Source organism: Oncorhynchus masou, chromosome 23, assembly GCF_036934945.1.
Source record: "Oncorhynchus masou masou isolate Uvic2021 chromosome 23, UVic_Omas_1.1, whole genome shotgun sequence".
NCBI lineage: Eukaryota > Metazoa > Chordata > Actinopteri > Salmoniformes > Salmonidae > Oncorhynchus > Oncorhynchus masou.
The window spans coordinates 3,753,161-3,778,561 of NC_088234.1; the positions used below are offsets into that span (position 1 = coordinate 3,753,161).

General features: G+C 48.8%; 1 protein-coding gene across 2 annotated transcripts in view; it reads right to left on the reverse strand.

The window, feature by feature from the left end:
* Positions 1 to 350: 350 nt before the first annotated feature.
* The window catches only part of aimp1b (aminoacyl tRNA synthetase complex interacting multifunctional protein 1b), a 32,833-nt gene continuing 7,782 nt past the window's right edge, over positions 351 to 25,401 (reverse strand). The window contains exons 2-7 of one of the 2 annotated variants that reach the window (XM_064930977.1): positions 13,757 to 13,857; positions 13,069 to 13,182; positions 9,870 to 9,998; positions 3,774 to 3,976; positions 2,507 to 2,705; positions 351 to 772 (exon numbers count right to left, since the gene is read on the reverse strand). In XM_064930977.1, coding sequence (XP_064787049.1) covers positions 606 to 772; positions 2,507 to 2,705; positions 3,774 to 3,976; positions 9,870 to 9,998; positions 13,069 to 13,182; positions 13,757 to 13,857 — 913 coding nt within the window. In that variant the 3' untranslated portion in view covers positions 351 to 605. Of the gene's footprint in view, positions 773 to 2,506; positions 2,706 to 3,773; positions 3,977 to 9,869; positions 9,999 to 13,068; positions 13,183 to 13,756; positions 13,861 to 25,401 lie in introns of both variants that reach the window. The other variant, XM_064930976.1, reaches the window with a different exon arrangement.

Consider the following 25,401-nt stretch of genomic DNA (forward strand, 5'->3'; position numbering starts at 1 on the left):
AGGTTCTCTCTCCCTCCCTCTATAGTGTTGGGTCGTAGTGAGGTTCTCTCTCCCTCCCTCTATGGTGTTGGGTCGTAGTGAGGTTCTCTCTCCCTCCCTCTATAGTGTTGGGTCGTAGTGAGGTTCTCTCTCCCTCCCTCTATAGTGTTGGGTCGTGGTGAGGTTCTCTCTCCCTCCCTCCATAGTGTTGGGTCGTGGTGAGGTTCTCTCTCCCTCTATAGTGTTGGGTCGTAGTCAGGTGAACGCTGTGTTTCTCATGTCTCTTTGTATTAATCAATGTGTTCAGTGTGTCCAAAGCTTTTCACTTTGTTTTATAATCTACATCAGGAAAAATATAGAAATCCACCATGTTTCAACATTTGTTCAAAACTTTATTGAAAGTTCCTCACATTCTGACAACAGCAATCAGCTTAAAGCTTACCCAGAAGTGTGTGTGTGTGTGTGTCTTCCTCTATGTGTGTGTGTGTGTGTGTGTGTGTGTGTGTGTGTGTGTGTGTGTGTGTGTGTGTGTGTGTGTGTGTGTGTGTGTGTGTGTGTGTGTGTGTGTGTGTGTGTGTGTATGTGTGTGTGTGTGTGTTGGTGCCCCTGCGTGTCTGACTGTGTGTTTATTTGATACTGCTGTTGGTGAGGGTTGGGGCTCGACAGAGGCCTTTCCCCCGCACCTCAAACCCCACCCCCCTGTAGGTGGCCACGCCCCTGGAGTCCGTCTGCAGATCAGGAAGGATCTGCTCCCACACCTTCTCTCTGGGGCTCAGCTCCCGGTCTGGCTCCCCTAGTGGACAGGAGGATATATTACATACTATTAACTCTAACCCTGTCACACCTTCTCTCTGGGGCTCAGCTCCCGGTCTGGCTTAGGGGACAGGAGGATTATTATACTTCTCTCTGGGGCTCAGCTCACACCTTCTCTCTGGGGCTCAGCTCCCGGTCTGGCTCCCCTAGTGGACAGGAGGATATATTACATATTATTATTAACCCTAACACACCTTCTCTCTGGGGCTCAGCTCCCGGTCTGGCTCCCCTAGTGGACAGGAGGATATATTACATACTATTATTAACCCTAACACACCTTCTCTCTGGGGCTCAGCTCCCGGTCTGGCTCCCCTAGTGGACAGGAGGATATATTACATACTATTAACTCTAACCCTGTCACACCTTCTCTCTGGGGCTCAGCTCCCGGTCTGGCTCCCCTAGTGGACAGGAGGATATATTACATATTATTATTAACCCTAACACACCTTCTCTCTGGGGCTCAGCTCCCGGTCTGGCTCCCCTAGTGGACAGGAGGATATATTACATATTATTATTAACCCTAACTCTAATAACCCTAGCTTCAACATTAGCACTAGCCTCAAGTTAAGGACTCACTTGCAGTTATAGAAACAAAACAGAACAATGTAGTTACCAGGGTGATAGAAAGATGAATGTAGTTACCAGGGTGATAGAAAAATGAATGTAGTTACCAGGGTGATAGAAAGATGAATGTAGTTACCAGGGTGATAGAAAGAGGAATGTAGTTACCAGGGTGATAGAAAGATGAATGTAGTTACCAGGGTGATAGAAAGGAATGTAGTTACCAGGGTGATAGAAAGAGGAATGTAGTTACCAGGGTGATAGAAAGAGGAATGTAGTTACCAGGGTGATAGAAAAAGGCATGCGTTCACCAGGGTGATGGAAAGAGGAATGTAGTTACTAGGGTGATATAAAGAGGAATGTAGTTACCAGGGTGATAGAAAGAGGCATGTAGTTACCAGGGTGATTGAAAAAGGCATGCATTTACCAGGGTGATGGAAAGAGGAATGTAGTTACCAGGGTGATGTAGAAAGATGAATGTAGTTACCAGGGTGATTGAAAAAGGCATGCGTTTACCAGGGTGATGGAAAGAGGAATGTAGTTACCAGGGTGATGTAGAAAGATGAATGTAGTTACCAGGGTGATATAGAAAGATGAATGTAGTTACCAGGGTGATATAGAAAGATGAATGTAGTTACCAGGGTGATATAGAAAGAGGACTGTAGTTACTAGGGTGATATAAAGAGCAATGTAGTTACCAGGGTCATAGAAAGAGGGATGTGGTTACCAGGGTGATAGAAAGAGGAATGTAGTTACCAGGGTGATAGCTAGAAAGTGGAATGTAGTTACCCGGGTGATAGAAATAGGAATGTGGTTACCAGGGTGATTGATAGAAAGATGAATGTAGTTACCAGGGTGATATAGAAAGAGGAATGTAGTTACCAGGGTGATATAGAAAGAGGAATGTAGTTGCCAGGGTGATATAGATAGAGGACTGCAGTTACCAGTGTGATATAGAAAGAGGAATGTAGTTACCAGGGTGATATAGAAAAAGCAATGTAGTGTGTGTGTGTGTTTGTGTGTGTGTGTGTGTGTGTGTGTGTGTGTGTGTGTGTGTGTGTGTGTGTGTGTGTGTGTGTGTGTGTGTGTGTGTGTGTGTGTGTGTGTGTGTGTGTGTGTGTGTGTGTGTGTGTGTGTGTGTGTGGGTAGTTACCAGGATAATCGTAGAAAGTGACCCTGTCCCCAGGAACAGCGTTAGTGGGTGGCTCGAGAAACTCCACCTGGGCGTCATCAGCGTTATCGCTATCATGGGCGTTAGGGGCGGAGCCACAGAGAACCATCGCCGTGGAGACCACGCCTTTCACCCGACAGGGACGCACATTGCACAGCAACACCGCCAGACGACCCTGAAGCTACACACACAGGCACACACATCAGAGAGAAAGATACACACTCTCTGAATAATAACAATTTACACACTCTCTAAATAACAACACTTCACTTCTAGAGAAAGATACACTCTCTAAATAACAACACTTCACTTCTAGAGAAAGATACACTCTCTAAATAACAACACTTCACTTCTAGAGAAAGATACACTCTCTAAATAACAACACTTCACTTCTAGAGAAAGATACACTCTCTAAATAACAACACTTCACTTCTAGAGAAAGATACACTCTCTAAATAACAACACTTCACTTCTAGAGAAAGATACACTCTCTAAATAACAACACTTCACTTCTAGAGAAAGATACATACTCTAAATAACAACACTTCACTTCTAGAGAAAGACACACTCTCTAAATAACAACACTTCTAGAGAAAGATACACTCTCTAAATAACAACACTTCTAGAGAAAGACACACTCTCTAAATAACAACACTTCTAGAGAAAGATACACTCTCTAAATAACAACACTTCTAGAGAAAGATACACACTCTAAATAACAACACTTCTAGAGAAAGATACACACTCTAAATAACAACACTTCTAGAGAAAGATACACACTCTAAATAACAACACTTCACTTCTAGAGAAAGATACACTCTAAATAACAACACTTCTAGAGAAAGATACACTCTAAATAACAACACTTCACTTCTAGAGAAAGATACACTCTCTAAATAACAACACTTCACTTCTAGAGAAAGATACACTCTAAATAACAACACTACTTTTCTTGTTTTTGTGAAAATGTTGCCTGCTGAATGCTAGGCTTAATGCTATGCTAGCTATCAATACTCTTACACAAATGCTTGTTTAGCTTTGGTTGAAAGCATATTTTGAAAATCTGAGATGACAGTGTTGTTAACAAAAGGCTAAGCTTGTGAGCCAATATATTTATTTCGTTTCATTTGCGATTTTCATGAATAGTTAACATTGCATTATGCTAATGAGCTTGAGGCTATGATTATGCTCCCGGATACGGGATTGCTCGACGCTAGAGGTTAACCTGTGTGTGTAACCTTTGACCTACCTGTTCCTTAGGTATGTGTCGTAGCGCGCTGACCACCGTGCGGGGGGCGGGCTCTCCCAGATCCACTTCCTGGACATACAGAGCCCCGGCCAATGGGTGGTAGCGGACGCCAACAATCCGACCAATTCGCAGGTCGAGGCGAGACACGTCCATGCGAGGCTCCTCCTCTAACACAGACTCAGAGTTTGTTCTCTCTCTCCTTCCTAAGAGAGAGACAGAGAAAGAGAGGGAATTGAGAGAGAGAGAGAGAGAAAGAGAGGGAATTGAGAGAGAGAAAGAGAGAGAGAAAGAGAGAGAAAGAGAGAGAAAGAGAGGGAGAGAGAGAGAGAGAGAGAGAGAGAGAAAGAGAGAGACAAAGAGGGAGAGAGAGAGAGAGAGAGAGAGAGAAAGAGAGAGAGAAAGAGAGAGAGAGAGAGAGAGAGAGAGAGAGAGAGAGAGAGAGAGAGAGAGAGAGAGAGAGAAAGAGAGGGAATTGAGAGAGAGAGAGAGAGAGAGAGAGAGAGAGAGAGAGAGACACCTAACAGGCATGAACGTAGGCTGGCTGAACCCAGAGCACGGGATTGGATGGCAGTGTTGAAAAAAAGAGGCTCTTCAAAAAGCCACATCCCTGGTGGCGTGCCGCCTAATGGGATATCAAATCAAATCCAATTTATTTATAAAGCCCTTCTTACATCAGCTGATATCTCAAAGTGCTGTACAGAAACCCAGCCTAAAACCCCAAACAGCAAGCAATGCAGGTGTAGAAGCACGGTGGCTAGGAAAAACTCCCTAGAAAGGCCAAAACCTAGGAAGAAACCTTGAGAGGAACCAGGCTATGTGGGGTGGCCAGTCCTCTTCTGGCTGTGCCGGGTGGAGATTATAACAGAACATGGCCAAGATGTTCAAATGTTCATAAATGACCAGCATGGTCCAATAATAATAAGGCAGAACAGTTGAAACTGGAGCAGCAGCACGGCCAGGTGGACTGGGGACAGCAAGGAGTCATCATGTCAGGTAGTCCTGAGGCATGGTCCTAGGGCTCAGGTCCTCCAAGAGAGAGAAAGAAAGAGAGATATGACAAAAAGCCTGCATAACAGACTCATAGAATGGAGTCAGAATACCCCCTGGTAACCGTGGAGCAGACCCTATCTGAATCCCCTGGTACCCGTGGTGCATACCCTATCTGAGTCCCCTGGTAACCATGGAGCAGACCCTATCTGAATCCCCTGGTAACCGTGGAGCAGACCCTATCTGAAGCCCCCTGGTAACCGTGGAGCTGACCCTATCTGAAGCCCCCTGGTAACCATGGAGCGGACCCTATCTGAGTCCCCTGGTAACCATGGAGCAGACCCTATCTGAATCCCCTGGTAACCGTGGAGCAGACCCTATCTGAATACCCTGGTAACCGTGGAGTAGACCCAATCTGAATCCTCCCTGGTAACCGTTGAGCAGACCCTATCTGAAGCCCCCTGGTAACCGTGGAGCTGACCCTATCTGAAGCCCCCTGGTAACCATGGAGCGGACCCTATCTGAGTCCCCTGGTAACCATGGAGCAGACCCTATCTGAATCCTCCCTGGTAACCATGGAGAGGACCCTATCTGAGTCCCCTGGTAACCATGGAGCAGACCCTATCTGAAGCCCCCTGGTAACCGTGGAGCAGACCCTATCTGAGTCCCCTGGTAACCGTGGAGCAGACCCTATCTGAGTCCCCTGGTAACCGTGGAGCAGACCCTATCTGAGTCCCCTGGTAACCATGGAGTGGACCCTATCTGATTCCCCTGGTAAACATGGAGCAGACCCTATCTGATTCCCCTGGTAACCATGGAGCAGACCCTATCTGAGTCCTCCCTGGTAATAGTGGAGCAGACCATATCTGAATCCCCTGGTAACTATGGAGTGGACCCAATCTGAATCCTCCCTGGTAACCGTGGAGCAGACCCTATCTGAGTCCCCTGGTAACCATGGAGGAGACCCTATCTGAGTCCCCTGGTAACCATGGAGCAGACCCTATCTGAATCCCCTGGTAACCATGGAGGAGACCCTATCTGAATCCCCTGGTAACCATGGAGCAGACCCTATCTGAATCCCCTGGTAACCATGGAGCAGACCCTATCTGAGTCCCCTGGTAACCATGGAGCAGACCCTATCTGAATCCCCTGGTAACCATGGAGTGGACCCTATCTGAGTCCCCTGGTAACCATGGAGTGGACCCTATCTGAGTCCCCTGGTAACCGTGGAGCAGACCCTATCTGAGTCCCCTGGTAACCATGGAGCAGACCCTATCTGAGTCCCCTGGTAACCATGGAGCAGACCCTATCTGAGTCCCCTGGTAACCGTGGAGCAGACCCTATCTGAGTCCCCTGGTAACCATGGAGCAGACCCTATCTGAATCCCCTGGTAACCATGGAGGAGACCCTATCTGAGTCCCCTGGTAACCATGGAGCAGACCCTATCTGAATCCCCTGGTAACCATGGAGGAGACCCTATCTGAATCCCCTGGTAACCATGGAGCAGACCCTATCTGAATCCCCTGGTAACCATGGAGCAGACCCTATCTGAGTCCCTTGGTAACCGTGGAGCAGACCCTATCTGAATCCCCTGGTAACCATGGAGTGGACCCTATCTGAGTCCCCTGGTAACCATGGAGTGGACCCTATCTGAGTCCCCTGGTAACCGTGGAGCAGACCCTATCTGAGTCCCCTGGTAACCATGGAGCAGACCCTATCTGAGTCCCCTGGTAACCATGGAGCAGACCCTATCTGAGTCCCCTGGTAACCGTGGAGCAGACCCTATCTGAGTCCCCTGGTAACCGTGGAGCTGACCCTATCTGAGTCCCCTGGTAACCATGGAGCAGACCCTATCTGAATCCCCTGGTAACCATGGAGCAGACCCTATCTGAGTCCCCTGGTAACCATGGAGCAGACCCTATCTGAGTCCCCTGGTAACCATGGAGCAGACCCTATCTGAGTCCCCTGGTAACCATGGAGCAGACCCTATCTGAGTCCCCTGGTAACCATGGAGTGGACCCTATCTGAATCCCCTGGTAACCATGGAGCAGACCCTATCTGAGTCCCCTGGTAACCATGGAGTGGACCCTATCTGAATCCTCCCTAGTAATAGTAGAGCAGACCCTATCTGAGTCCCCTGGTAACCATGGAGCGGACCTCGCCTGCCCACAGAGATTCACTCTATTCCCAGTTGGCTCTACCTGAGGAGGCCCCCTCTTACACCTTTAGAGCGTTTGACAGAACCTTAACATCCTCCTATAATACAAACTGTCACGTCATTTGCATAAAAATACCGTTCTGGACAGATCCTCTTTATTAGCTATTGATATTATGAGCACTGCTGCCTATTGGACGTGTGTGTGTGTGTGTGTGTGTGTGTGTGTGTGTGTGTGTGTGTGTGTGTGTGTGTGTGTGTGTGTGTGTGTGTGTGTGTGTGTGTGTGTGTGTGTGTGTGTGTGTGTGTGTGTGTGTGTGTGTGTGTGCACGCTTTGTGTACAGTATGTGTGTCTCTCTCCCTGCTAGCCACACATCATCTTCTTCCTGGTCAAATTGGTGAGTTGGTCCTAGGTTGAGTTCATGTTGCCAGAAGGTTGTCGTTGCCAAGCAGCTGTAATGTTACTGTGTCTAACACTGAAACAAGGAAGTCCCTAGATTTTGCTCGCCTGAAGTAGAGTATCTCATGATAAGCTGTAGACCACAATATTTGCCAAGAGAGTTTTCAGCTATACTTTTCGTGGCTGTTTATTTACCACCACAGACAGCTGCCGGCACTAAGACCGCACTCAGTCAGCTGTATAAGGAAATAAGCAAACAGGAAACCACTCACCCAGAGGCGGCGCTCCTAGTGGCCGGAGACTTTAACACAGGAAAACTGAAATCAATCTTACCTAATTTCTATCAACAAGTTAAATGTGCAACCAGAGGGAGAAAAATAAACCTCGAGACCATCTTTACTCCACACACAGTCCAGGTGTACCAGATGTATATTGGACACCCCTCCCATCTTTACTCCACACACAGAGACCCGTACAGAGCTCTCCCTCGCCCTCCAATTGGTCAAATCTGACCATCATTCCATCCTCCTGATTCCTGCTAAAGCAGGAAGTACCAGTGACTCTCTCAGGAAGTACCAGTGACTCTCTCAGGAAGTACCAGTGACTCTCTCAGGAAGTACCAGTGACTCTCTCAGGAAGTACCAGTGACTCTCTCAGGAAGTACCAGTGACTCTCTCAGGTAGTACCAGTGACTCTCTCAGGAAGTACCAGTGACTCTCTCAGGAAGTACCAGTGACTCTCTCAGGAAGTACCAGTGACTCTCTCAGGAAGTACCAGTGACTCTCTCAATAAAGATGACGCAGATGCTACGCTACAGGACTGTGTTGCTAGCACAGACTGGAACATGTTCCGGGATTCATCCAATGGCATTGAGGAGTACACCACATCAGTCACTGGCTTTATCAATAAGTGCATCGATGACGTCGTCCTCACAGTGACTGTACGTACATACCCCAATCAGAAACCATGGATTACAGGTAACATCCCCACTGAGATAAAAGGGTAGCGCCGCCGGTTTCAAGGAGCGGGACTCTATCCCAGAAGCTTATAAGAAATCCCGCTACGCCCTCAGACGAACCATCAGACAAGCAAAGTGTCAATACAAGACTAAGAGGAGTCAGTTTGTCTGTCTCAGTGACTTCTAGAGAAGACATCTATCTCCACCACCCTCTATACAGCCCTCTCCACCAACCTTTCTACAGCCCTCTCTACCACCCTCTCCACCGCCCTCTCCACCTCCCTCTCCACAGCCCTCTCTACAACCCTCTCCACAGCCCTCTCCACCTCCCTCTCCACAGCCCTCTCTACAACCCTTTCCACAACCCTCTCCACCGCCCTCTCCACAGCCCTCTCCACAACCCTCTCCACCACCCTCTCCACATCCCTCTCCACAACCCTCTCCACCACCCTCTCCACAGCCCTCTCCACAACCCTCTCCACCACCCTCTCCACCACCCTCTCCACAGCCCTCTCCACCACCCTCTCTACAGCCCTCTCCACCACCCTCTCCACCGCCCTCTCCACCTTCCCTCTCTACCTCCCTCTCCACCTTCCCTCTCCACCTCCCTCTCCACCACCCTCTCCACCACCCTCTCTACCACCCTCTCCACCACCCTCTCTACCACCCTCTCTACCACCCTCTCTACCACCCTCTCTACCGCCCCTCTCCACCGCCCTCTCTACCACCCTCTCCACCTTCCCTCTCTACCGCCCTCTCTACCGCCCTCTCCACCTTCCCTCTCTACCGCCCTCTCCACCTCCCTCTCTACCTCCCTCTCTACCTCCCTCTCTACCGCCCTCTCCACCGCCCTCTCCACCGCCCTCTCTACCACCCTCTCCACCTTCCCTCTCCACCACCCTCTCTACCACCCTCTCTACCACCCTCTCTACAACCCTCTCTACCACCCTCTCTACCACCCTCTCTACCACCCTCTCTACCACCCTCTCTACCACCCTCTCTACCACCCTCTCTACCACCCTCTCTACCTTCCCTCTCTACCGCCCCTCTACCGCCCTCTCTACCGCCCCTCTCCACCGCCCTCTCCACCACCCTCTCCACCGCCCTCTCCACCGCCCTCTCCACCTTCCGTCTCTACCTCCCTCTCCACCTTCCCTCTCCACCAACCCTCTCTACCACCCTCTCTACCACCCTCTCCACCTCCGTCTCTACCACCCTCTCTACCACCCTCTCTACCACCCTCTCTACAGTTATTTGTCTGTAATCTTCAGAATAGAGTCCTAGCTACATTAAGTCTAGTCAAAAATATTCATCTGGTCTTCTCTAGAAGTCACTGTGCAGACAAATGGACTCCTAACTACTGGTTGGGGATTTGTCTGTCTCAGTTAGCAAAGTATTGATTTGAGGAGTTTATCTTCTCTTTTACATTGATCTCTTTGACATTAAACCATTGCATTGGTCACAGTTGTCTATCTGTGTGTGTGTGTGTGTGTGTGTGTGTGTGTGTGTGTGTGTGTGTGTGTGTGTGTGTGTGTGTGTGTGTGTGTGTGTGTGTGTGTGTGTGTGTGTGTGTGTGTGTGTGTGGGTATTACTCACCCTTCCTCTCTCCTCTCCTCCTCCTCCCATCTCTTTCCCTGACGGGGCCAGGTTTGGGGTTGGGGCCTGGGGCATACAGGACAGCTGTGGACCCTGGGGCAGTCAGTTTGGACGCGGCTGCTGCTTTGGCTGGAAACACACAGATAATTGAGGGTATAAAGCAATCAATCAGCCAGCCAGCCAGTCAGTAAGTCATCCAGTCAATCAGTCAGTCAGTCAGCCATTCAATCAGTCAGTCAGTAAGCCAGTCAGTTAACCAGTCAGTTAGTTGACCCGTCAGTCAGTTAACCAGTCAGTTACTTAACCAGTCAGTCAGTTAACCAGTCAGTCAGTTAACCAGTCAGTTACTTAACCAGTCAGTCAGTTAACCAGTCAGTCAGTTAACCAGTCAGACAGTTAACCAGTCAGTTATTTAACCAGTCAGTTACTTAACCAGTCAGTCAGTTAACCAGTCAGTCAGTTAACCAGTCAGACAGTTAACCAGTCAGTTATTTAACCAGTCAGTCAGTTAACCAGTCAGACAGTTAACCAGTCAGACAGTTAACCAGTCAGACAGTTAACCAGTCAGTCAGTTAACCAGTCAGTCAGTAAGCAAGTCAGTCAGTATGCCAGTCAGTCAGTTAACTAACCAATCAGTTAACCAGTCAGTCAGTTAACCAGTCAGTCAGTTAACCAGTCAGTCAGTAAGCCAGTCAGTCAGTTAACTAACCAGTCAGTTAACCAGTCAGTCAGTTAACCTGTCAGTTAACCAGGCAGTCAGTTAACCAGTCAGTCAGTTAACTAACCAGTCAGTTAACTAACCAGTCAGTTAACTAACCAGTCAGTTAACCAGTCAGTCAGTTAACCAGTCAGTCAGTTAACTAACCAGTCAGTTAACCAGTCAGACAGTTAACCAGTCAGACAGTTAACCAGTGTTGAAGGATTTTTTATCAATAATGACTAAATAATGTATACATTTGGTGTAGAGTTATAACTCACAGAGTTATATGCTGTCTGTTAAAGAATATGTTGATACATAGGCCAAGAGGAAGGGTCAACAGACAACTCGTGAACACAGTGAAACTAACAACAGGAAAAATGTCTGGTCCCCAACCAGAGAGGGGAGAAACTATTGGGCTGCAGTAGATTGTAGAACAACCAGGGAGAGGATAAACTGTTGGGCTGCAGTAGATTGTAGAACAACCAGAGAGGGGAGAAACTATTGGGCTGCAGTAGATTGTAGAACAACCAGGGAGAGGAGAAACCGTTGGGCTGCAGTAGATTGTAGAACAACCAGGGAGAGGAGAAACCGTTGGGCTGCAGTAGATTGTAGAACAACCAGGGAGAGGAGAAACTGTTGGGCTGCAGTAGATTGTAGAACAACCAGGGAGAGGAGAAACCGTTGGGCTGCAGTAGATTGTAGAACAACCAGGGAGAGGAGAAACTGTTGGGCTGCAGTAGATTGTAGAACAACCAGGGAGAGGAGAAACTGTTGGGCTGCAGTAGATTGTAGAACCAGGGAGAGGAGAAACTGTTGGGCCAGTAGGGAGAGGAGAAACCGTTGGGCTGCAGTAGATTGTAGAACAACCAGGGAGAGGAGAAACCGTTGGGCTGCAGTAGATTGTAGAACAACCAGGGAGAGGAGAAACCGTTGGGCTGCAGTAGATTGTAGAACAACCAGGGAGAGGAGAAACCGTTGGGCTGCAGTAGATTGTAGAACAACCAGGGAGAGGAGAAACCGTTGGGCTGCAGTAGATTGTAGAACAACCAGGGAGAGGAGAAACCGTTGGGCTGCAGTAGATTGTAGAACAACCAGGGAGAGGAGAAACCTTTGGGCTGCAGTAGATTGTAGAACAACCAGGGAGAGGAGAAACTGTTGGGCTGCAGTAGATTGTAGAACAACCAGGGAGAGGAGAAACCGTTGGGCTGCAGTAGATTGTAGAACAACCAGGGAGAGGAGAAACTGTTGGGCTGCAGTAGATTGTAGAACAACCAGGGAGAGGAGAAACCGTTGGGCTGCAGTAGATTGTAGAACAACCAGGGAGAGGAGAAACCGTTGGGCTGCAGTAGATTGTAGAACAACCAGGGAGAGGAGAAACCGTTGGGCTGCAGTAGATTGTAGAACAACCAGGGAGAGGAAAAACTGTTGGGCTGCAGTAGATTGTAGAACAACCAGGGAGAGGAAAAACTGTTGGGCTGCAGTAGATTGTAGAACAACCAGGGAGAGGAGAAACTGTTGGGCTGCAGTAGAGTGTAGAACAACCAGGGAGAGGAGAAACTTTTGGGCTGCAGTAGATTGTAGAACAACCAGGGATTGTCCATTTATGCAAATAAGTATCTTGCAAATTCTTAGAAACGGGCAGAGTGTTTTAATTGAATTGGTTAATGAACATATAGGAATAAAATTCCTCTAACAACCAGTCAGTCAGTTAACCAGTCAGTTAACCAGTCAGTTAACCAGTCAGTCAGTTAACCAGTCAGTCAGTAAGCCAGTCAGTTAACCAGTCAGTAACCCAGTCAGTTAACCAGTCAGTCAGTTAACCAGTCAATCAGTTAACCAGTCAGTCAGTTAACCAGTCAGTCAGTAAGCCAGTCAGTTATCCAGTCAATTAACCAGTCAGTCAGTTAACCAGTCAATCAGTTAACCAGTCAATCAGTTAACCAGTCAATCAGTTAACCAGTCAGCCAGCCAGTCAGTTAACCAGTCAGCCAGACAGTCAGTCAATAAATCAGTCACTTAACCAGTCAGTCAGCCAGTCAGTTAACCAGTCAGTCAGCTAGTCAGTCAGTTAACCAGTCAGCCAGTCAGCCAGTAAACCAGTTAGCTAGTCAGTCAGTTAACCAGTCAGCCAGTCAGCCAGTAAACCAGTTAGCTAGTCAGCCAGTAAACCAGTCAGCCAGTCAGTTAACCAGTCAGTCAGTCAGTCAGTTAACCAGTCAGTCAGTCAGCCAGTCAGTTAACCAGTCAGCCAGTCAGTTAACCAGTCAGTTAACCAGTCAGTCAGTCAGCCAGTCAGTCAGCTAGTCAGTCAGCTAGTCAGTCAGCCAGTCAGTCAGCCAGTTAAACAGTCAGTCAGCCAGTCAGTTAACCAGTCAGTCAGACATTCAGTTAACCAGTCAGTCAGTCAGCTAGTCAGTCAGCCAGTCAGTCAGCCAGTTAAACAGTCAGTCAGCCAGTCAGTTAACCAGTCAGTCAGACATTCAGTTAACCAGTCAGTACCTTTCTTCTTCTGTTGTTTCTCAGTAAGTAGAATCTTCAGGTCAGAGATGTCTTTCTTTAGCTTAGCATTCTCAACCAACAGCTTCTTCTCTTCTCTCACCGTTTTCTGCAAGACTACAGAGAGGAAATACTTATTGATATGTTATAGACACTTAATGACGTTTCATAAATTACTTATTAATGCTTTACAAATACATTGTGAACGGCAAAGCCCAGACTCTGCATCGTTAGAGAGACAGAGAGAAACAGAACGAGAGACAGAAAGAGAAAAAAAGAGAATGAGAGAGACAGAGAGAGAGAGCAATAAACAGAGAGAAACAGACAGAGGCAGACAGAGGGCGAGAGAGAGAGAGAGACAGAGAGCGAGAGAGAGAGAGAGACAGAGCGAGAGAGAGACAGAGAGCGAGAGACAGAGAGAGAGACAGAGAGAGAGACAGAGAGAGAGAGAGCAATAAACAGAGAGAAACAGACAGAGACAGACAGAGAGACAGACAAAGAGAGAGACAGACAGACAGAGAGACAGAGAGACAGACAGACAGACAGACAGACAGACAGACAGACAGACAGACAGACAGACAGACAGACAGACAGAGAAAGAGTAAAAGACAGAGAACGAGAGAAAAAGACAGACAGACAGAGAAAAAAAAGACAGACAGAGAGAAAAAAGACAGACAGACAGTTTTCTTACGTTCCTTGTCCTTCAGCAGCAGCACCTGTGTTTTGAAATACTCCATGATCATTTCACTCTCCTTAGGGTCCAGCTTCCCCAGAGCTGTCAGACCTGGTGTACTACTGGGGGAGAAACAAAGCTCAGTAATCACTACTGCATCAAATTGTCTCAATCAATCAAATAATCCCATTTTTTAGTGGTCACATACACATATTAACAGCTGTTATTGCCGAAATGCTTGTGTTCCTAGCTTCAACTGTGCAGTAATATCTAACAATACACATAGATCTAAAAGTTCAATCATGGAATAAAGAAATACATAAATATCGGACGAGCAATGTCGAAGTCCGGAGCATAAATCCAAATATAGATATACAGTACCAGTCAAACGTTTGGACACACCTACTATTTCAAGGGTTTTTCTTTGTTTTTACTATTTTCTGCATCATAGAATAATAGTGAAGACATCACAACTATGAAATGACACATATGGAATCATGAAGTAACCAAACAAGTGTTAAACAAATCAAAATATATTTTCTATTTGAGATTCTTCAAAGTAGACAACCTTTGCCTTGATGACAGCTTTACACACTCTTGGCATTCTCTCAACCAGCTTCATGAGTTAGTCACCTGGAATACCTTTCCAACAGTCTTGAAGGAATTCCCACACATGCTGAGCACTTGTTGGCTGCTTTTCCTTCACTCTGCAGTCCAGCTCATCCCAAAACATTGAGGTCGGGTGATTGTGGAGGTCATCTGATGCAACACTCCAGGTGTTATGGGTCATTGTCCTGTTGAAAAAAAATGATAGTCCCACAAAGTGCAAACCAGATGGGATGGCGAATCGCTGCAGAATGCTGTGGTAGCCATGCTGGTTAAGTGTGCCTTGAATTCTAAATAAATCACAGAGTGTCACCAGCAAAGCACCATCACACCTCCTCCTCCATGCTTCATGTTGGAAACAACACATGCAGAGATCATCCGTTCACCTACTCTGTGTCTCACAAAGACATGGCGGTTGGAACCAAAGATCTCACATTTGGACTTATCAGACCAAAGGGCAGATTTCCACTGTTCTAATGTCCATTGCTCGTGTTTCTTGGCCCAATCAAGTCTCTTCTTCTTATTGGTGTCCTTTAGTAGTGGTTTCTTTGCAGCAATTCGGCCATGAAGGCCTGATTCACGCAGTCTCCTCTGAACAGTTTATGTTGAGATGTGCCTGTTACTTGAAATCTGTGAAGCATTTATTTGGGCTGCAATTTTAAAGGCTAATGAACGTATCCTCTGCAGCAGAGGTAACTCTGGGTCTTCCTTTCCTGTAGCGGTCCTCATGAGAGACAGTTTCATCACAGCACTTGGATTTTGTGACTGCACCTGAAGAAACTTTGAAGTTCTTGACATTTTCTGGATTGACTGACCTTCTTGTCTTAAAGTAATGATGGACTGTCATTTCTAATTGCTCATTTGAGCTGTTCTTGCCATAATATGGACTTGGACTTTTACCAAATAGGGCCATCTTCCGTATACCACCCCTACCTTGTCACAACACAGGTGATTGGCTCAAACACATTAAGAAGGAAATAAATTCCACAAATTAACTTAATCCAGGTGACTACAAAGCTAGTTGAGAGAATGCCAAGAGTGTGCAAAGCTGTCATCAAGACAAAGGGTGGATATTTTGAAAAAAATATTTAAATATATTTAGATTTGTTAAACACTATTTTGGTTACTACATGATTCCATATGTGTTATTTCATAGATCTGATGTCTTCACTATTATTCTACAATGTAGAAAATACTACAATATATTTTTAAAATATGTTATAGACAGTATGCGGATAGAATATGTAGTACATCTGTAGAATACGTAGGATAGAATAGTATATGTACAGCAATAGTTGAATAGGACGGACTTGACGAGAATACAGTATATACATGAGAAGTCAGTAAAACAGTATGTAAACATTATTAAAGTGACCAGTGTTCCATCTCTATGTAGACATTATTAAAGTGACCAGTGTTCCATCTCTATGTGAACATTATTAAAGTGACCAGTGTTCCATCTCTATGTAAACATTACTAAAGTGACCAGTGTCCCATCTCTATGTGAACATTATTAAAGTGACCAGTGTTCCATCTCTATGTAAACATTACTAAAGTGACCAGTGTTCCATCTCTATGTAAACATTATTAAAGTGACCAGTGTTCCATCTCTATGTAAACATTATTAAAGAGACCAGTGTTCCATCTCTATGTAAACATTACTAAAGTGACCAGTGTTCCATCTCTATGTAAACATTACTAAAGTGACCAGTGTTCCATCTCTATGTGCAACAGCCTCAAAGGTGCAGGGTTGTAACCGAGTAACCGGGTGGTGACAGTGACTAAGTTCAGGGCAGGATACTGAGTGGAGGCCCAGCTAGTGATGGCTAATTAACAGTCTGATGGCCTTGAGATAGAAGCTGTTTTTCAGTCTCTCGGTCCCAGCTTTGATGCACCTGTACTGACCTCGCCTTCTGGATGATAGCGGGGTGAACAGGCAGTGGCTCGGGTGGTTGATGTCCTTGATGATCTTTATGGCCTTCCTGTAACATCGGGTGGTGTAGGTGTCCTGGAGGGCAGGTAGTTTGCCCCCAGTGATGCATTGTGCAGACCTCACTACACTCTGGAGAGCCTTACGGTTGTGGGCGGAGCAGTTGCCGTACCAGGCGGTGATACAGCCTGACTGGATGCTCTTGATTGTGAATCTGTAAAAGTTTGTGAGGGTTTTAGGGGCGAAGCCAAATTTCTTCAGACTCCTGAGGTTGAAGAGGCGTTGATGCATCTTCTTCACCACGCTGTCTGTGTGGGTGGACCATTTCAGATTGTCAGTGATATGTACACCGAGGAACTTGAAGCTTTTCACCTTCTCCACTGTGGCCCTGTCAATGTGGATAGGGGGGTGCTCCCTCTGCTGTCTCCCTGAAGTCCTCGATCAGCTCCTTCATTTTGTTGAAGTTGAGGGAGAGGTTATTTTCCTGGCACCACACTCCGAGGGCCCTCACCTCCTCCCCGTAGACCGTCTCGTCGTTGTTGGTAATCAGGCCTACCACTGTTGGGTCATCTTCAAACTTGATGATTGAGTTGGAGGCGTGTGGGGCCAGGCAGTCATGGGTGGGAGTACAGGGAGTCAGTCAGGGAGTACAGGAGGGGGCTGAGCACGCACCCTTGTGGGGCCCCAGTGTTGAGGATCAGAGTAGTGTTTCCTACCTTCACCACCTGGGGGCGGCCCGTCAGGAAGTCCAGGACTCAAGTTGCACAGGGCGGCGTTGAGACCCAGGGCCCCGATTCTAATGATGAGCTTGGAGGGTACCGTGGCGTTGAAGGCTGAGCTGTAGTCAATGAACAGCATTCTTACATTGGTATTCCTCTTGTCCAGAGGGGATAGGGCAGTGGGCAGTGCGATGGCGATTGCATCGTCTGTGGATCTATTGGGGCGGTATTCAAGCTGGAGTGGGTCTAGGGTATCAGGTAGGGTGGAGGTGATATGATCCTTGACCAGTCTCTCAAAGCACATCATGATGACAGAAGTGAATGCTACGGGGCGATAGTCATTTAGTTCAGTTACCTTTGCTTTCTTGGGTACAAGAACGATGGTGGACATCTTGACGCAAGTGGGGACAGCAGACTGTGTTAGGGATTGATTATGTCCATAAACACTCCAGCCAGCTGGTTTGTGTATGCCTCTGAGGACAAGGCTTGGGATGCTGTCTGGGCCGGCAGCCTTGCCAGGGTTAACATGGTTAAATGTCTTACTCACATCGACCATGGAGAATGAGAGCGCACAGTCCTCGAGAGCGGCCCGCATCGGTGACACTGTGTTATCCTCGAAGCGGGCAAAGATGGTGTTTAGCTTGTCCGAGAGCAAGATGTCAGTGGTAATTAAATGGCTACCCAGACTATTTGCATTGTCGTCGTCGTCCCCCCACCCCTCTGTTCATTATCTACACACAGTCACTAATAACTCTACCTACATGTACATATTAAATCAACTAACCGGTGCCCCCACACATTGCCTCTGTACCGGTAGCCTCACTACTGTTACTTTACTGCTGCTCTTTAATTATTTGTTATATTTATTTGTATTTTTTACTTATCTATTTTTTACTTAACACTTATTTTTCTTAAAACTGCATTGTTGGTTAAGGGCTTGTAAGTTAGCATTCACTGTAAGGTCTACACCTGTTGTATCCAGCTAAAATTTGATTTGATTTGGAGGCTAGTGACAGACAGACAGAGTGACGTGGAGGCTAGTGACAGACAGACGGAGGGACGTGTAGGCTAGTGACAGACAGACAGAGTGACGTGGAGGCTAGTGACAGACAGACGGAGTGACGTGGAGGCTAGTGACAGACAGACAGAGTGACGTGGAGGCTAGTGACAGACAGACAGACAGAGTGATGTGGAGGCTAGTGACAGACAGACGGAGTGACGTGGAGGCTAGTGACAGACAGACAGAGTGACGTGGAGGCTAGTGACAGAGTGACGTGGAGGCTAGTGACGGACAGACATACAGAGTGACGTGGAGGCTAGTGACAGAGTGATGTGGAGGCTAGTGACAGACAGAGTGACGTGGAGGCTAGTGACAGACAGAGTGACGTGGAGGCTAGTGACGGACAGACATACAGAGTGACGTGGAGGCTAGTGACAGAGTGATGTGGAGGCTAGTGACAGACAGAGTGACGTGGAGGCTAGTGACAGAGTGACGTGGAGGCTAGTGACGGACAGACATACAGAGTGACGTGGAGGCTAGTGACAGAGTGATGTGGAGGCTAGTGACAGACAGACAGAGTGACATGGAGACTAGTGACAGACAGACAGGGTGACGTGGAGACTAGTGACAGACAGACAGTGTGACATGGAGACTAGTGACAGACAGACAGTGTGACGTGGAGACTAGTGACAGACAGACAGGGTGACGTGGAGACTAGTGACAGACAGAGTGACAGACAGACAGACAGACAGGGTGACGTGGAGACTAGTGACAGACAGACAGACAGGGTGACGTGGAGACTAGTGACAGACAGACAGTGTGACGTGGAGACTAGTGACAGACAGACAGACAGGGTGACGTGGAGACTAGTGACAGACAGACAGACAGGGTGACGTGGAGACTAGTGACAGACAGACAGTGTGACATGGAGACTAGTGACAGACAGACAGGGTGACGTGGAGACTAGTGACAGACAGACAGGGTGACGTGGAGACTAGTGACAGACAGACAGGGTGACGTGGAGACTAGTGACAGACAGACAGGGTGACATGGAGACTAGTGACAGACAGACAGGGTGACGTGGAGACTAGTGACAGACAGACAGTGTGACATGGAGACTAGTGCCAGACAGAAAGTGTGACGTGGAGACTAGTGACAGACAGACAGTGTGACATGGAGACTAGTGACAGACAGGGTGACGTGGAGACTAGTGACAGACAGACAGTGTGACGTGGAGACTAGTGACAGACAGAGAGGGTGACGTGGAGACTAGTGACAGACAGACAGACAGGGTGACGTGGAGACTAGTGACAGACAGACAGTGTGACGTGGAGACTAGTGACAGACAGACAGACAGGGTGACGTGGAGACTAGTGACAGACAGAGAGGGTGATGTGGAGACTAGTGACAGACAGACAGTGTGACATGGAGACTAGTGACAGACAGACAGGGTGACGTGGAGACTAGTGACAGACAGACAGTGTGACGTGGAGACTAGTGACAGACAGACAGACAGGGTGACGTGGAGACTAGTGACAGACAGACAGTGTGACGTGGAGACTAGTGACAGACAGACAGACAGACAGACAGACAGACAGACAGGGTGACATGGAGACTAGTGACAGACAGACAGTGTGACGTGGAGACTAGTGACAGACAGACAGTGTGACGTGGAGACTAGTGACAGACAGACAGTGTGACGTGGAGACTAGTGACAGACAGACAGACAGGGTGACGTGGAGACTAGTGGCAGACAGACAGTGTGACATGGAGACTAGTGACAGACAGACAGACAGGGTGACGTGGAGACTAGTGACAGACAAACAGTGTGACGTGGAGACTAGTGACAGACAGACAGTGTGACGTGGAAACTAGTGACAGACAGACAGACAGACAGGGTGACGTGGAGACTTGTGACAGACAGACAGACAGACAGGGTGACGTGGAGACTTGTGACAGACAGACAGACAGACAGACAGACAGGGTGACGTGGAGACTTGCGACAGACAGACAGACAGGGTGACGTGGAGACTAGTGACAGACAGACAGACAGACAGGGTGACGTGGAGACTTGCGACAGACAGACAGACAGGGTGACGTGGAGACTAGTGACAGACAGGGTGACGTGGAGACTAGTGACAGGCAGACAGTGTGACGTGGAGACTAGTGACAGACAGACAGACAGACAGACAGACAGACAGACAGACAGACAGACAGACAGACAGACAGGGTGACGTGGAGACTAGTGACAGACAGACAGACAGGGTGACGTGGAGACTAGTGACAGACAGACAGACAGGGTGACGTGGAGACTAGTGACAGACAGACAGACAGGGTGACGTGGAGACTAGTGACAGACAGACAGACAGACAGGGTGACGTGGAGACTTGTGACAGACAGACAGACAGACAGGGTGACGTGGAGACTTGTGACAGACAGACAGACAGACAGACAGACAGGGTGACGTGGAGACTTGCGACAGACAGACAGACAGGGTGACGTGGAGACTAGTGACAGACAGACAGACAGACAGGGTGACGTGGAGACTTGCGACAGACAGACAGACAGGGTGACGTGGAGACTAGTGACAGACAGGGTGACGTGGAGACTAGTGACAGACAGACAGTGTGACGTGGAGACTAGTGACAGACAGACAGACAGGGTGACGTGGAGACTAGTGACAGACAGACAGACAGGGTGACGTGGAGACTAGTGACAGACAGACAGACAGGGTGACGTGGAGACTAGTGACAGACAGACAGACAGACAGACAGTGTGACGTGGAGACTAGTGACAGACAGACAGACAGACAGGGTGACGTGGAGACTAGTGACAGACAGACAGAGTGACGTGGAGACTAGTGACAGACAGACAGATTGACGTGGAGACTAGTGACAGACAGACAGAGTGACGTGGAGACTAGTGACAGACAGACAGGGTGACGTGGAGACTAGTGACAGACAGACAGACAGACAGGGTGACGTGGAGACTTGCGACGGACACGTAGATAAATCTGTCTATCTGATCGTGTGCTCATCAGCATGCAAAGCAGCATCCTGCCTGAACCATTCTGGATGATTTACTTATTAAACATCATCGTTGTCCTGTCCACACACACGTATATGACACAGAGGGAAAGTATTCATCCCCCTTGGCATTTCTCCTATTTTGTTGCCTTGGCAACCTGGAATTAAAATGGATTTTTGTTGAGGGGTTTGTATAATTTGATTGACACAACATGCCAACCACTTTGAAGATGCAAAATATTTTTTTTTTTGCGAAACGAACAAGGAATAAGACAATAAATAATGAATGTCCTCCTTGCCTGGTCTGTGTTCGGCTTAAAGTGGTCCTATGGAGAGATACTCGCATCTCCGCTGTGGAACTTTGCAGCTCCTTCAGAGTTATTTTTGGTCTCTTTGTTGCCTCTCTGATTAATGCCCTCCTTGCTAGTCTGTGAGTTCTGGTGGGCGGTCCTCTCTTGGCAGGTTGGTTGTGGTACCATATTCTTTCGTTTTGTAATAATGGATGTAATTGTGCTCCGTGGGATGGTCAAAGTTTCAGATATTTCTTTTATAACCCAACCCTGACCTGTAGTTCTCCACAACTTTGTCCCTGACCTCTTTGGAGAGCTCCTTGGTCTTCATGGTGCCGCTTGCTTGGTGGTGTTGCGGACTCTGGGGCCTTTCAGAACAGGTGTATATATACTGAGATCATGTGACAGATCAGGTTCTCACAGAGCAATGAGACTGTTTACACAGTCTGTGTGTGTGTATGTGTGTGTGGTGTGTGTGTGTGTGTGTGTGTGTGTGTGTGTGTGTGTGTGTGTGTGTGTGTGTGTGTGTGTGTGTGTGTGTGTGTGTGTGTGTGTGTGTGTGTGTGTGTGTGTGTGTGTGTGTGTGTGTGTGTGTGTGTGTGTGTGTGTGTGTGTGTGTGTGTGTGTGAGTGCGTGCGTGCGTGCGTGTGTGTGTGTTTCTAAACCTTAGCTTGTCACTGAGTAAAGTATAAACAATATGATGAAGATGAAGAGCAGTAACATATGTCCTGGATAGTCTCCACCAGGTGAAGTGTCCTGGATAGTCTCCACCAGGTGAAGTGTCCTGGGTAGTCTCCACCAGGTGAAGTGTCCTGGGTAGTCACCAGGTGAAGTGTCCTGGATAGTCTCCACCAGTTGAAGTGTCCTGGATAGTCTCCACCAGGTGAAGTGTCCTGGGTAGTCTCCAGGTGAAGTGTCCTGGGTAGTCTCCACCAGGTGAAGTGTCCTGGGTAGTCACCAGGTGAAGTGTCCTGGATAGTCTCCACCAGGTGAAGTGTCCTGGGTATTCACCACCAGGTGATGTGTCCTGGGTAGTCTCCACCAGGTGAAGTGTCCTGGGTAGTCTCCACCAGGTGAAGTGTCCTGGGTAGTCACCACCAGTTGTAGTGTCCTTGGTAGTCTCCAGGTGAAGTGTCCTGGATAGTCTCCACCAGTTGAAGTGTCCTGGATAGTCTCCACCAGGTGAAGTGTCCTTGGTAGTCACCAGGTGAAGTGTCCTGGGTAGTCTCCACCAGTTGAAGTGTCCTGGGTAGTCTCCAACAGGTGAAGTGTCCTTGGTAGTCTCCAGGTGAAGTGTCCTGGGTAGTCTCCACCAGTTGAAGTGTCCTGGGTAGTCTCCACCAGTTGAAGTGTCCTGGGTAGTGTCCACCAGGTGAAGTGTCCTGGGTAGTCACCAGGTGAAGTGTCCTGGGTAGTCACCACCAGGTGATGTGTCCTGGGTAGTCACCACCAGGTGATGTGTCCTGGGTAGTCTCCACCAGGTGAAGTGTCCTGGGTAGTCTCCACCAGGTGAAGTGTCCTGGGTAGTCTCCACTAGTTGAAGTGTCCTGGGTAGTCACCAGTTGAAGTGTCCTGGGTAGTCACCAGTTGAAGTGTCCTGGGTAGTCTCCACCAGGTGAAGTGTCCTGGGTAGTCTCCACCAGGTGATGTGTCCTGGGTAGTCTCCAGGTGAAGTGTCCTGGATAGTCACCAGGTGAAGTGTCCTGGATAGTCTCCACCAGGTGAAGTGTCCTGGATAGTCTCCACCAGGTGAAGTGTCCTGGGTAGTCTCCACCAGGTGAAGTGTCCTGGGTAGTCACCACCAGGTGAAGTGTCCTGGGTACTCTCCACCAGGTGAAGTGTCCTGGGTAGTCTCCAGGTGAAGTGTCCTGGATAGTCTCCACCAGGTGAAGTGTCCTGGGTAGTCTCCAGGTGAAGTGTCCTGGATAGTCTCCACCAGGTGAAGTGTCCTGGGTAGTCACCAGGTGAAGTGTCCTGGGTAGTCACCAGGTGAAGTGTCCTGGGTAGTCACCAGGTGAAGTGTCCTGGGTAGTCACCAGGTGAAGTGTCCTGGGTAGTCACCAGGTGAAGTGTCCTGGGTAGTCTCCAGGTGAAGTGTCCTGGGTAGTCTCCAGGTGAAGTGTCCTGGATAGTCTCCACCAGGTGAAGTGTCCTGGATAGTCTCCACCAGTTAAAGTGTCCTGGATAGTCTCCACCAGGTGAAGTGTCCTGGATAGTCTCCACCAGGTGTAGTGTCCTGGGTAGTCTCCACCAGGTGAAGTGTCCTGGATAGTCTCCACCAGGTGAAGTGTCCTGGATAGTCTCCACCAGGTGTAGTGTCCTGGGTAGTCTCCACCAGGTGTAGTGTCCTGGATAGTCACCACCAGGTGAAGTGTCCTGGGTAGTCTCCACCAGGTGTAGTGTCCTGGATAGTCTCCACCAGGTGAAGTGTCCTGGGTAGTCTCCACCAGGTGTAGTGTCCTGGGTAGTCTCCACCAGGTGAAGTGTCCTGGATAGTCACCAGGTGAAGTGTCCTGGGTAGTCTCCAGGTGTAGTGTCCTGGGTAGTCACCAGGTGAAGTGTCCTGGGTAGTCTCCACCAGTTGAAGTGTCCTGGATAGTCTCCACCAGGTGAAGTGTCCTGGGTAGTCTCCAGGTGAAGTGTCCTGGGTAGTCTCCAGGTGAAGTGTCCTGGATAGTCTCCACCAGGTGAAGTGTCCTGGGTAGTCACCAGGTGAAGTGTCCTGGGTAGTCACCAGGTGAAGTGTCCTGGGTAGTCTCCACCAGTTGTAGTGTCCTGGGTAGTCACCACCAGGTGAAGTGACCTGGGTAGTCACCACCAGGTGAAGTGTCCTGGGTAGTCACCACCAGTTGAAGTGTCCTGGGTAGTCTCCAGGTGAAGTGTCCTGGATAGTCTCCACCAGGTGAAGTGTCCTGGGTAGTCACCACCAGGTGAAGTGTCCTGGGTAGTCACCACCAGGTGAAGTGTCCTGGGTAGTCACCACCAGTTGAAGTGTCCTGGGTAGTCTCCAGGTGAAGTGTCCTGGATAGTCTCCACCAGGTGAAGTGTCCTGGGTAGTCTCCACCAGGTGAAGTGTCCTGGGTAGTCACCACCAGGTGAAGTGTCCTGGGTAGTCACCACCAGGTGAAGTGTCCTGGGTAGTCTCCACCAGGTGATGTGTCCTGGGTAGTCACCACCAGGTGATGTGTCCTGGGTGGTCTCCACCAGGTGATGTGTCCTGGGTAGTCTCCACCAGGTGATGTGTCCTGGGTAGTCACCACCAGGTGATGTGTCCTGGGTAGTCTCCACCAGGTGAAGTGTCCTGGGTAGTCACGACCAGGTGAAGTGTCCTGGGTAGTCACCACCAGGTGAAGTGTCCTGGGTAGTCTCCACCAGTTGAAGTGTCCTGGATAGTCTCCACCAGGTGAAGTGTCCTGGGTAGTCACCAGGTGAAGTGTCCTGGGTAGTCTCCACCAGGTGAAGTGTCCTGGGTAGTCACCACCAGGTGAAGTGTCCTGGGTAGTCTCCACCAGGTGAAGTGTCCTGGGTAGTCTCCACCAGTTGAAGTGTCCTGGGTAGTCTCCACCAGGTGAAGTGTCCTGGGTAGTCACCACCAGGTGAAGTGTCCTGGGTAGTCTCCACCAGGTGAAGTGTCCTGGGTAGTCACCAGGTGAAGTGTCCTGGGTAGTCTCCAGGTGAAGTGTCCTGGGTAGTCACCAGGTGATGTGTCCTGAGTAGTCTCCACCAGGTGAAGTGTCCTGGGTAGTCACCAGTTGAAGTGTCCTGGGTAGTCACCAGGTGAAGTGTCCTGGGTAGTCACCAGGTGAAGTGTCCTGGGTAGTCACCAGGTGAAGTGTCCTGGGTAGTCACCACCAGGTGAAGTGTCCTGGGTAGTCACCGCCAGGTGAAGTGTCCTGGGTAGTCACCACCAGGTAAAGTGTCCTGGGTAGTCACCACCAGGTGAAGTGTCCTGGGTAGTCTCCACCAGGTGATGTGTCCTGGGTAGTCACCACCAGGTGATGTGCCCTGGGTAGTCTCCACCAGGTGAAGTGTCCTGGGTAGTCTCCACCAGGTGATGTGTCCTGGGTAGTCACCACCAGGTGATGTGTCCTG